Source organism: Bactrocera latifrons, unplaced genomic scaffold (genome assembly GCF_001853355.1).
Source record: "Bactrocera latifrons isolate USDA-ARS-PBARC rearing strain unplaced genomic scaffold, ASM185335v1 scaffold_312, whole genome shotgun sequence".
In the NCBI taxonomy this organism is placed as follows: Eukaryota; Metazoa; Arthropoda; class Insecta; order Diptera; family Tephritidae; genus Bactrocera; species Bactrocera latifrons.
Window position 1 is genome coordinate 316690 of NW_017536764.1, and position 13438 is coordinate 330127.

The 13438-nt window shown below is 37.3% G+C and overlaps 2 protein-coding genes across 2 annotated transcripts in view; one reads left to right on the plus strand and one right to left on the minus strand.

Annotated features, from left to right (window-relative positions):
• The window catches only part of LOC108970877, a 21485-nt gene extending 16793 nt beyond the window's left edge, over positions 1 to 4692 (minus strand). Inside the window, exon 1 of the mRNA XM_018936558.1 lies at positions 4215 to 4692. The gene's annotated coding sequence lies outside the window, so the exon portion shown is untranslated. The remainder of the gene's footprint in view (positions 1 to 4214) is intronic.
• Positions 4693 to 6046: 1354 nt separating this feature from the next.
• On the plus strand, positions 6047 to 7579 carry LOC108970874 (26S protease regulatory subunit 6B). The gene is made up of 4 exons (XM_018936554.1): positions 6047 to 6151; positions 6204 to 6287; positions 6346 to 6793; positions 6852 to 7579. The coding sequence occupies exons 1-4, from the start codon at positions 6128 to 6130 to the stop codon at positions 7523 to 7525; spliced, it is 1230 nt and encodes a 409-aa protein (XP_018792099.1). The 5' UTR covers positions 6047 to 6127; the 3' UTR covers positions 7526 to 7579.
• Positions 7580 to 13438: the final 5859 nt, after the last annotated feature.

A 13438-nucleotide genomic window follows, 5' to 3' on the forward strand; every position in this document is an offset into this window, starting at 1 on the left:
AAATGTCGGAGGGAATTGGCGCAGGGATTGTGGGCCCACGCACTAGGCTCCCAGTATCCATGGGGGAGTTCCCGAGCATTTTCCAGGCAGAGGTGTATGCYATAAGCCGGTGCTTAGAAATAAACCTCCATCGCAACTATCGCAATGAGCGTATARCTATTCTAAGCGATAGTCAAGCGGCACTGAAGGCGATCGCCTCTTACGAGATCAGGTCGCTTCTGGTGCAGGAGTGTAGGGAGAGGCTAAATAGCCTTGCGGAGAGAAACCAGGTACACCTGATATGGGTGCCTGGTCACAAAGGTATAGCCGGCAATGAACTGGCAGATGAGCTCGCCCGCTCTGCAGCCTCCACGAGGATGGTAGGACCCGAACCCTTCACAGGAGTGGGTCCCCACACCATCAAGGAGCTGCTCCGTAAAAAGGARAGAACAGGAAGGGAAGAGCACTGGCGACAAACTCATGGTGTGAGACACGCCAAGCTACTAATGGGAGGTTACAACCTGAGAAGGTTCAAAATAGTAATTAACCTGCCCAAGAGCAAACTCAGGCTGTTAGTCGCATGGTACACTGGCCACTGTAAGCTGAATGGGTATCTGTACAGAATGGGCCTATCAGCTTGCGCCAACTGCCGGTTCTGTGACAGGGAGCCTGAAACTCCGGAGMATCKGCTGATCGACTGCACAGCAGTCTGTATTCGCAGGGCCAAGGCCCTTGGAGTTCCTTTTCCGGATAGGGATCGCATTGCCTCGCTAGCGCCTAGCAGCCTACTGGACTTCATTAATGGGCTGGGGCTAAGTGAGGCAATGTAAGGAAGGAGAGGGCACAATAGACCAAAGGTCGCATTCCTCATTATCATTCATTCATTCATTCACAAACTCCGTGGATAACTTAATGTACCCTGTTAAATTCATCGCAGAAAAGGAGTAGGGTGTACAAATTTGTATGCTATTGTAAGAATTTAAACTTGCAGTTGGCTTTGGTTTAAACATTAGATTTTAATTTGTTATTCCCTATGTTAGGAATAAAAATTAAATTTTAATTTTTTATACCGATGTTAGGATTAAAAATTAATTTTTAAAGCAAAATGTTGGGGATTGCTGCATATGTTCCATAACACCCAAGGGAGGTATGTATTGGTGGTGGGTGTAATCGGAGCACCACGCCAAAATGCCATTAACACTAGAACTACCGATGTTAAATATATGGCTAGTTTTACCGCACCCGTCAAATTGACGGATTTTTGATAATGGCTTTCATAGTAACTTTTGAGTTCTTCTTCTTCTTGATTGGCGTAGACACCGCTTACGCGATTATAGCCGAGTTAACAACAGCGCGCCAGTCGTTTCTTCTTTTCGCTACGTGGCGCCAATTAGATATTCCAAGTGAAGCCAGGTCCTTCTCCATTTGGTCCTTCCAACGGAGTGGAGGTCTTCTTCTTCCTCTGCTTCCCCCGGCGGGTACTGCGTCGAATACTTTCAGAGCTGGAGTGTTTTCGTCCATCCGGACAACATGACCTAGTCAGCGTAGCCGCTGTCTTTTAATTCGCTGAACTATGTCAATGTCGTCGTATATCTCGTACAACTCATCGTTCCATCGAATGTGATATTCGCCGTGGCCAATGTGAAAAGGACCATAAATCTTTCGCAGAACTTTTCTCTCGTTGACATCGTCCAAGCCTCTGCACCATATAGCAGGACGGGAATTATGAGTGACTTATAGAGTTCGGTTTTTGTTTGAGTTAGCTTAAGTAAATAAAAGCATACAATTTAGAAATAACATGTAATATAATAATTCATTAATTGTAAAAAACAAAACAGTTTCTATTTCGAATGAGCACATATTTTACATGTACATGTTATATTAGTCGAACACTTGCCACAAACAAATTTGTTGCATGCACGCTCTGTATTTATTGCACAATCGAATTTCGCAAGATTTACGTTCATAAGGTTTTTTTTTAGTTTTCTGGAGTACAATCCATTGGCTGTTTTTACGATGTAATGAACTTATATGTATATACATATGCATATGTATTGATGTCCATCATTGCATATATAAATTATTATCACCGTAATTTTGACTGGTCTTGGTATAAATACATAGGTCATCCWAATTATGGAAATTAAAGTCGGTGAGGGAAAATTGAATAGTAATAATTAACTGTTCTTATATTTTATTAAAAGTCGTAATACAACTCTGGAAAAATTATATAAATAATCATCAAATTTTAAGCATGTAATTTGAAAACCGTCAAAATGACGGTCTTGGTAGTTCTAGAGTTAAACCTGTTAAGTTTTATAACTAAGCTCTTAATTACGATACCGAACTGTAATTTGGTGCAAGAGATCACGGAAAAAAGTGACATCTGTTGGCCTGCCCTTAAAATATCTTACAATCTCCTGAAATTAACTGAACCAAAGTTGCTGAAAAGAGGTATTTTAGTAGGGATTGTCAGAGGTACGAAAAAATTAGAATTTTCAGTATTTTTTTTTATTTAAAAAAAAAAAGTTTTATTTCCGATGATATAGTTGTTTGTGTTGACCCAGTTCCAAAAAAGGTACTTGCGGCGACAACCATAAGTTCTTGGAGATTCATCTCAAATCAATCGAACAAAAAAAATTTAAATTAAAAAAAAAAGTTCTTCGACCAGGCCCGAGTTTATTATGCATTCTAAAAGGTGTATAAATTTCATTAAAATCTACTGAGCGGTTTCCGAGTTCCAGTTTTCACCAGTTCAAAAAACAGTTTCGAGAGAAACGCGTTTAAAGTTTCACACTAGCGCTTTGAAGTGCTCGAGCTCGCTTTGTTATTTGTCGAATAACTCAAAAACTAATTATCGGATCAACGTGAATTTTTCAGAGAATGTTTTTTAAGATATTACACTTACTTATTAAATAAAATAACTTTTGAAAATTCTGACTACTCATAAGCCCTTAAAGAAAGTAAAAACACCACGTGTGTCTAAATAATAATATGATTTAATAGGCAAAATCCATGCTTTTATAGGATATTAAACTAAAAACTGACAAATAATTCTTAATACATATGTATATAATATATATTTTGGGAATTTTTGAACTTTAAGGTCGAATATCTCGTAAACTAAGCGTTTTCAGTAATTGTACCGTAACTTTTTACAAAATTTATAGCTTTGCGTTGGATTTTTTTCTTTTATGTGTAGATCAAGGTATTTTGTTTTTATATCTAATATTCAATATTTGTACAAATAACATACTTCTTTGTACAATCATACTTTGTTAGAAAGCGATTGTAAGGTATAACAACAAAACATCAGTCATGATAACAGCATTAGCTAAGTTGTGGAAGTCAAGACATACATTAACGTAGGAAATTATCCGCCAATATTAAAACATTTGTTAATCATTTTTTAATATTTTCAATTTAATTGGTATTGGAATATCTAATGAATTTGAAGAAATGTCGCCTAGATGACAGTCCTTGGTCAATTCGTTCCACCTAGATCCAAATATGATGGGAGCGATGATATCACTCTGGACCTGTGTCTAAACCCTACACCCTTCATATACTTGTATAGATATTCGCGCTACTAATTTGTATTTATTTATTTCGGTAGATTCCTTACCAATGTTAACCAATGTAGCATTGCGATATTATGTGGAAATATTCAATTGCCTTCAGAGTTTTTATATATTATAACATTAGCATTAGTGACATTTGTATTAAAAATCACTTTTCGCCATACCAAATATACACATTTTGTGTTTTCAATAAGTATTTAAGCGAGCAGAAGGAAAAAGATTTGCAACATTTGAGGTTGAAACTGCAGTAACAGAATAACATTCGAGTCATATCAGGTCTTAATATTGATTTGCTGTCCTGGGAAATTCATCTTTAGCATAGTACAAGTATATAATGTTTAAAGTGAGAAACGCTTCTAATGTATCCAAACATTGTCTGAGTTGATTTTTCTTATGTGTGTATATTACAACCAAATCAAGTAATTGCAAATTACACTTTCTTTTTTATTATTCATAGGACCATTGCAATTCTACAAAATTTTTGTATGAATACACATGGAGTATTTTTGAATAAAGTTTGATAGGTTCAACTTTTTTTTAATGGTTTTTTGTGATCGTTGGAAAATTTTTAAATGTACATACCACTTTTGAAATTGTATTAATAGCTAACACTATGTATTATACAACGTGTATTACTATATAGAAAGAACTCACCAGTAAACAATAGCCTAGATGAAAATTAAATCTAGTTTTGTTCTTGGATATATCGCCGCATTTTTTAGTTTTAATAAATCACTTTCGTAAAATTTCACATTATAGCGAGCGTAAATAACATTTAATAGCAAAACACTACACCCTAAATATTGTTAGGTGGTATCTAACGTTTAGCCCAAATCGATGCGTAACAAGCACGCAAAGCACAAAGGATATGGCAATGTAGTAGCTGTGGGAGCGAGAACAGCGGCGACCGAACACAGCGAGCGACGGCGAAGCCTACCGCAGCACACGGACGTTAGTCAGTTCCAGCCTTTGGCAATTAAGGCTTCTTTATCAAAAACAATACATTTCATACATTCTTTAATTACTTATATTCTCAAAATTCTACCCGAAATGTATTTAAGTTCATTATTTTATTGGAATACATTTATTGTATTACATAGAAAATATTTATGTACTCAAGGTGTAAAAATCGAACGAGTTAAACTTCGTCAAAATGTCGACTTCTATCAGTGTTGCCAACAAACCTTTTTATGTTTCGATTTCAAAATTTAATCAATTTCAATATGTACCAAATCTTCCAAAATAAATCGCTTTTAGTTATATGGAAAATGTTATGCTTGGAGTTTTCCTATATTCATTCGATCTTATTCGAAACAGAAATCCAATAGGAAGAGACAACAATTAATGCCTCCGACATATTTTTAATATTAAAAACAAAATTAAACTGACAAGTTACGCATTTATTATTTGTGCATTGTTGTCACAATAATTCTAATCAGAATTTCATAGATATTTTCCCAATATTTTCTATATTATCCTGGTGATGCTATAATATTATCAAGGTTAGAGTTGTAGGCTTCAATTTAGAATAAGTAAATATACAAATACAATAAAAATCATATATGAGCAAGGCATATTTTGATTTTCAAGTGTGAATGTTAGAATAAGCCGGCCGCTTGCTAATCATAACTAAAACTTGGTTGGTGAAGAAAATGTGTTACCGTAATAGCCTTGACAGACTGCAGCATTAATCGGGATTAACTGCGCACTTATTCAAATCAAAATTTTTAGTTGACAGACGGCACTATGCGAGTTTGAAACTCTAATTATTGAAACTAATATTTTCAATGAAAATGGATGGAAGATAAACGTTGCGGTTATTAGCCGACCAATTTTTACAAAACTTTTCTTTATAACAAAAACATATCAACACGTTATTTTTAAATCTGCAATATAACATAAAACTTCTTGTTTTATTATTGAAAAGACAATCATTGCGGTTCTTTGTCGAACAATTTTTACAAACTTTTTAATTTTTAAATCTGCAAAAAAAAACTTCTTGTTTTATTATTGAAAATTTGAAAAACAGCTGTTAATGTTGCTTGTTTTTTATTCACAATTGGCCATTTTTAACTATGTTGGCAACAAAAAAGCAGCTAACTCTCTAAAATTTTGAAGTTAACAACGGAGTTATCTTCACTAACTCCAGAATTAATCCGGACTAATGCAGTTAATAAATGAAATTATAGAAATATAAAGGAAATTAAAATAATATTTTGTACATATATTTTTCTACTTATACGATATAAAATTTAAACATAAATCCCAAAATATGTACTCCAAAATTAGGATCTAGGCAAAAATAACTGTAATATATTTTGTAGTAATAAAGGTTGGAGAACCTTAATAATCTAATGATTATATTCGCATATTTTCTAAACTCAAATAAAAACATACTAGTTCGCTGCAATCAAGTATATTTAATGTATAACAGATTCACATACCATAATATTTTAATATGGCATCACTATGCAGTACTTGTTGAAATGGCAAGGCTTTAAAATTTTACCCAGTCATTTTCATTACAAAATTTTATATCGTGCGTTCAATAATTACTACACTCAAAAATGGATGTACTTGTTCCGGAAAAGGTATACTGAACGTAATTGTTTATTTTAATGTTAAAAATCTTAATATTTGTAGGAAGATATACTTGACTTTAAGTTAAAGGATGCGCATAGTTCCTTAGATGAACTTGACGTAGATGATTTATATGTCCGATATAAGGTAATAAAATGTGTGAATATTTTTTACTGGTATTTACTTAATTTACCTTTTTTTTTAGAAACTCCAAAAAACACTCGAATTTTTAGAAGTGCAAGAAGAATATATTAAGGACGAACAACGTAATTTAAAGAAAGAATACCTTCATGCTCAGGAGGAGGTTAAACGTATTCAATCGGTCCCATTGGTTATTGGGCAATTTTTGGAAGCTGTTGACCAGAATACGGGAATAGTGGGATCTACTACAGGTTCAAATTATTATGTTCGCATATTATCTACGATTGATCGAGAATTATTAAAACCTTCGGCATCCGTTGCATTGCATAAACACAGCAATGCTTTGGTAGACGTACTACCCCCAGAAGCCGATAGTTCTATTTCTATGCTTCAACCTGATGAAAAGCCAGACGTAAGTTACGCAGATATTGGTGGCATGGATATGCAAAAACAGGAAATACGTGAAGCTGTTGAATTACCATTGACGCACTTCGAGTTGTACAAACAAATAGGTAATAAATAATGTTAATTAGCAAAGCAATTCAAATAAACTTTATGTCCAATTTATAGGTATTGACCCTCCCCGAGGAGTGCTTATGTATGGACCACCTGGTTGTGGAAAAACTATGTTGGCAAAGGCAGTAGCACACCATACCACTGCATCATTTATACGCGTTGTTGGTTCAGAATTCGTTCAGAAGTATCTTGGAGAAGGTCCTAGAATGGTACGAGATGTTTTTCGTTTAGCAAAGGAAAATGCTCCAGCTATAATTTTCATTGATGAAATCGATGCTATAGCTACAAAACGGTTTGATGCTCAAACTGGTGCAGATAGAGAGGTTCAACGTATTCTTTTGGAGCTGTTGAATCAAATGGACGGATTTGATCAAACGACTAATGTTAAAGTTATTATGGCAACCAATCGAGCAGATACATTGGATCCAGCACTTTTACGTCCTGGCCGTTTGGATAGAAAAATCGAATTCCCACTACCAGACAGAAGACAAAAGAGATTGATATTTTCAACAATTACCTCGAAAATGAATTTAAGTGAGGATGTTGACTTGGAAGACTTTGTGGCACGCCCAGATAAAATATCTGGTGCGGATATAAACGCCATTTGTCAAGAGGCTGGAATGCATGCTGTTAGAGAGAATCGTTATATTGTTTTAGGAAAGGATTTCGAGAAAGGATATAAAAATAACATCAAAAAAGATGAGCAAGAGCATGAGTTCTATAAATAAGTACTTTGTAGCTATTTTCTAAAAATTTAGTATTAAAATTGCTATAATTTTCAATTTTTTTTATTTTTTATTGACGCTGTTAACTGACGTTGACGTTAAAACTTTCTGAAAATTCACAACACTGTGATTTGTATGTTTCTGCAAACCCTTGCATCATTGGCTTGTGTCTAATTATCCTCTTTAAAATGGAATACATGATTCTCAACATTCCTAATAACAACACAAAAAAAGTGATAGTATTTCACCACAGTTTAACATTACCGAAATGAAGAACGGTAACTTGACTGTTAGTCTGTTATTACACACGGCGACTTTTATTGCGGCAATTATTGGTTTATAGGTGAGGGGGCCACAAGGAGAACAGAATCGCGCCGAGTTTCCAGTGTTCAGCAACTCGGATTGTGTTCTTATTCGTAACAGTTCGCTGCGACGTTTTTTGGCATTCGTCTTCGTTCTTTCGTAGTACATAGCTGCATTTGCGTATATTTTTTGAAATTAATATTTTGAATATATTTAAAAAAATTAATTTCTTTTGGTAAGTAATTTGCAAATATGTATACAAATATCCATAGTATAATATAAATATTTTAGAAAATGAAGTGTGACGAAAAAATCTAATTAATTAAGGATATTGTGAAATGTATGGAGGAAGCCATATAAATTGATTCAGACGATAGTACAAAAGGGTGATATATGTGAAGGACTGTTATACAATATTTGTTTTAATTTTGATTTATAAATAAAATATATTTGTTAATTGACAGAACTGATTAATATATGTGATAGAGTGGCCCACATACCTATAAGGAAAAAGAGACGACAGTGAGTTAAAGTAAAGTGAAAGAGAATGAGAAAAAACTCGAACAGAGTTGCGCAACACAAATTGCTCGTGTGAATGAAAGTAGGCTATTACTTTTTTTGCTGATTCTCGGGCGATTCTCTTTTGCTGTCGCCCATTACCTTCACACGAGCAACTTGTGTTGCGCAACTCTGTTCGAGTTTTTTCTCATTCTCTTTCACTTTACTTTAACTCATTGTCGTTTCTTTTTCTTTATAGGTATTTGGGCCACTCTATCACATATAATAATCAGTTCTGTCAATTAAGAAATAAATTTTATTTATAATTCAAAATTAAAACAAAGATTATATAATAGTCCTTCACATATATCACCCTTTTGTACTATCGTCTGAATCAATTTGTATGGCTTCCTCCATACATTTCACAATATCTTTAATTAATTAGATTTTTTCGTCATACTTCATTTTCTAAAATATTTAACTGGAAACTCGGCGCGATTCTGCTCTCCTCGTCGCCCCTCGCCTATAAACCAAGAGTTGCCGCAACAAAAGTTGCTTCGTGTAATAACGAACTAATGGGCAACAGCAAAAGAGAATCGCCCGAGAATTAGCAACAAAAACTAACGTGTGTAATAACGGACTTACATCGGAAAAAAATTTTGTTAGCGCGCAAAACAAAGGTTCTATCTTTTTCTTAAAGGGCTTGGTCAAAAACTGGTTTAAACAAATGTATGTGTGCGTGTTTGCACACATTTTTAACACACCGGCTATTGCAACGGTTATCTAGTCCCCAGCAGGGTAGGCCTAGAAAACATGTTGTCTCGTTGGAGTTGGCCAATAAGAAGAGCGGCGTCAGATGTGTAGACATATTTCCACTGAGAGGAAATCGATGAAAGTGTTTATGGCACCAGCCTTAGTGGGCGTCAGTGCACGTCTGAAGTTAGTAACGTCCGAAGTCTTGTGTGTCTGAAGCTCCCTCGACGGTGATTGACTGCAACCAGGCGACCATATTCGTCCGGCGTGGAGAAGGACATCCCGGCCGATTGCCTTATATGTTGCCAACAAAGTTTGTTTAGCGACTTGAGGATTTTGTTCCGGCTCTCAACTTTGGCAATAATCACGGTTGTGTGATGAGTGACGGAGCACAGGCTGTCTAGTGTCCCACCTAAAATCTTAGGGTTATTAACAGTCTTAATTTTAACGTCATTGGCTGCAATATTCAGGTGATGTCTGTACTCTTTCGTCTAATTTGTGATTATGGTCCCTGTGGATTTAGTGGGAGAGAGTGTTAGGTTTCGTGCAGCGTGAAGCGTGAAGCGAGGAAGGTCGTGGAGGTATCGTGCCATCATTCTATTTCAACTCGGTCAACATGTTTTTCTTCGGGTGAAACAAAACTTTGACAGTAGTCCACATCTTACTTACAACGGTGAAGAGATTGTAAGATTAATATCTATTTTGCCCGCTTTAGTTGATTTACCATTTACCGAAACTTTAAACTGAGATCCCTTTGGCAGCGATTCAGCGATTTTTTCCAGCCGGAATGGAGCGAGCGGTAGCAGGAATGCCAAAGATCGTGCTGCGCGTTAAAGTTTCCTATTACCAAACGGTTTGTACAACGAAGTAAAGCACCTGTTTGCGGGTGATATCCTGTAACTGGGATATTAAATATTTTGGACTTGACGTCGCATGACCGGATAGTTCTACCCTGACATTCAAGGGTGGTATCCCTGGCCTCCACCATTATCACGCTCGCGATCCTTACATATTATGTTTAAATCTGCACGACTCAGAAGATCTGAACGGCTGTTTAACTTAGTTTCTTAGACCGCCCATCGGTACGCGTTCCCGACTCATGAAAACAACGATCTTATTCTGGAGTCCCTTGTAGTTGAATGATCAGAATGGGAGTCATGCTGCGTCTTTAAGCTCGTATTGACCGTAGAGGTTCTTTGTTGGGCACTCGATTGAAGTGGTGGCCCAGTGCGCGAACTTGTGCACTTGTGGTATTACACAACCGCAGAGACTAATGTCGCAGCAGTGCGTTGGCAGCATATGGCCCCGTAACTACTGGTCCACTCCCGATGTTTCTTAATTCTTGAGCGAGTCTTAAGACGGTTCCATCCATTGCATCTATTACACCTAACCGAGGTGGAGTTTGGAAAGAACATTTTAGATCAAACGGGCCCGGGCTGGACTTAATGCCAGCATGAGTCAGCAGAATACGAAGTCACCGGTCTAAACAGGATTAGGTCGCCGAAAAAACTTCTCATTGTCGGACAAAATCCGGTAACTTTCTTGTGGGTCAAAAACACCTAAATAAAAATGAAATTTTACAAATAATATATATTTATTTTAAACTTATTTAACTTACGTATATTGCATTTGAAAACTCCTCTCTTTCATAATAATCTATATTTTTGCCACAAAACTTCATTGCTCAAAACCTGCAATATTTTTGGTTTATGGCATGGTATAAAGCTACATAGGTACTTCACAATCTCTCTGTGTGTTGTCTCTTTTTGGAGTCAAGTAAACCGCCCGTCGTGAAAATTCGATTTTGATTGCGCAGAACACTAAGAAATTGTAATATTCAATATGTAACCATACCTTGCAACTGCCTAAATAAAATATTTATTTATTGAAGGTGYAACCTTTATTCCTAAGAGATTCCGCTGGTAAGATGTCAAAAGTCTTTAACATGACTTCTCTTGTTTACCAAAAGGATACTGTATTTTCCACTAACTCACCTTTTTTGCTGCGCACTTCAAATTTTTTATATTTTCGCACGCATTCACCTTCTTGATCACCACAAAATTTTGTTTTATAAAAAATGGAAAAACGAATTTGCTTCAATGTGTATACGCGTGTATATAATATATGTATATTGCGGTGATGATTTGTGAAGTGAGTATTGTGAAGGTGCGTCGGAGTGTTGTGATGTTGAGTTGATGTGGTGTATGTGGGGTTTTCGGGAGAGGAGTGGGACTCTTCCGAAGGGAAGGTTGCCTTCTCGGTTGCGGTCGCGGGAGTCGTCGGCTGACAGTACGACCGCGAGAGGCATGATGACGCTCGACGTCGGGTCCGGCAGTGCGGTGTAGTAGCGTGTGATGGTGACGCATGCAAACCTGGCACTGATACCCAGTGGTGCATTCGCGCGTTAGATGAGTAGGCGCCAGGTAATTCAGGCAATGCCATGTGCTTGGGCGATCTGCTGGCGTTGCACGGGTGTCATCCCCTTGAAGAGGCCACAGTGTGGCACCCAAGGTCGTCGGCGATATAGCGCGCATTGAAGCTGTGGCTGTGGAAAGCCTCGTCGTCCGACGAAACAAGCAAAAGCCGCAAGAAAAGCCTCCGTCGTGAGATTCGTACATAGCTCAAGGTCGTGAAACAGACAAAAACTGCCACATAACCTTGCATGAGGGACGCCCATATCATAAAAGGCTCAGCAAAATTTACACCAGCAGTGATGAAAGGCAGAGCAAATTGCAGCGTTCAGGTGGAAGTGCTGCCATAATCTGCGATCGCATTTTCTGCTTATGCATAGTTCAGATTTTACACATGAAAATGCACTTCTTTATTTGGGGCTTCAGTCGGGGTATGCACAGCTCTTGGCGTACCATATGTTGCATGGACGATGTTCGGCGTGGATATATCTAATAAATAAAGTGGCAAACGGACACCTCTCTGTTATGATTATAGGGTGGCGTTCATTATACGTTATACGTTAGGCTTGAATTTGCAAGGCGGTTCGCACGAAGTAGACTTTTCGTGTCTAGAAATAGGTTTTGAACTAAGAGTGAGCACTTTTTTATCATTAGGCTTCGATTCTCTTAGTAATGCTATATTGCGGCTGAAGTAGCGCGTTTGGGTTGATGCGAGAAGAGCGACCTTTGGTTTTTGTAAGTCTTGGTGAGTCAACACATCGCAATGGAGATAAGTAGCTCCTTTATCTTTAACTTTAAGTTTAAGCCGCTCTAAAAACTTGAGCAAATAGGCAACTACCCGGAGGGCTCGGGGTAACGATGAAAAGTGTTCAAGGATGTCAGTGTCATCCAGTGTTGCATGATAAGTGTCGATTTTTCGACATTCAGGGGTAAGTATGTTGCGCATGGACGATTGTAGCCAAGAATCGGGAGATTCTGTTAACCATTGGGGGCCATTCTACCAGGGGGTGGAGGTGGCGAGATGCAGATACCTAAATCAGCAGTATTGTCAGCACTGGCTACGTGCCGCCAAGTGGTGGGTCTGAACCTTTTAGAGGTGCAACTTTTGCTTTTGCGAGTAGCGACATCGCTTTGGGTACGCACATATATAGTGGCACAATACGCCTTTTCAGAGGCGTCGCAGAAGCCGTGTAGTTCCACCTTGTATTCGGGCGAATAGTTTGCCCACCGTGGAATTTGTATCTGCGCGATGTCGTTCAAATTATTAGCGAACTGGGATCATTTTTCTAAGCGAGATGTTACACTTGTCTCCCAGTCTTGTATCAGAACTTTCGCTTGTATCATAATTGGCGAAAGCCACCCTGCGGGGTCGAAAAGTTTTGCCACCGAGGATAACATTTTTCTTTTTGTTATGGCGGATAATCTGATATTGACTCTGTAATATATGAAAACTTGTCAGATATCGCATTCCATTGGATGCCTAGTGTTTTTTGTTGTACTTTCCTTTTCGAATATAAGAAAATTAGTATCCAACAAATCGTCTTTTGGAATATTTTTTAAAATATTTGGGTATTTGCTGTTATTTTTTTTAATGTAAATCCTGTGGTGTTGAGGGCATTTGTTACCTGCGATAAGGTCTTGTGGAAGACTGTAGCTTCCAGACAGGATTTCGTCTACATACCTTTGCGTTTTTAAGACTTATGTTGCCAGAGGAAATTCTGACTTTGAGTCTTTTGCCAGTTCGTGTAGTGTACGAATGGCTAGATATGGGGCACAGTTTTCGCCAAAGGTAACTTTTTTCAAATTAAAGTCGCATAGTGGTCTATTGGCAGACTTTCGGAAAATAATCCACTGAAAATCTTAATCATCTTTATGTAGGAGTATTTGTCGATACATCTTTTCGACATTGAATACGTATTTGTATATACGCCAATTTAATATGAGGATCATT

Excerpts from the sequence above, each read along its gene's own strand:
- LOC108970874 (XM_018936554.1), top strand. The coding sequence starts at position 6,128 with ATGGATGTACTTGTTCCGGAAAAG. Across the intron at positions 6,152-6,203 it reads ATGTACTTGTTCCGGAAAAG|GAAGATATACTTGACTTTAA; the intron begins GTATACTGAACG and ends TAATATTTGTAG. Across the intron at positions 6,794-6,851 it reads CGAGTTGTACAAACAAATAG|GTATTGACCCTCCCCGAGGA; the intron begins GTAATAAATAAT and ends TCCAATTTATAG.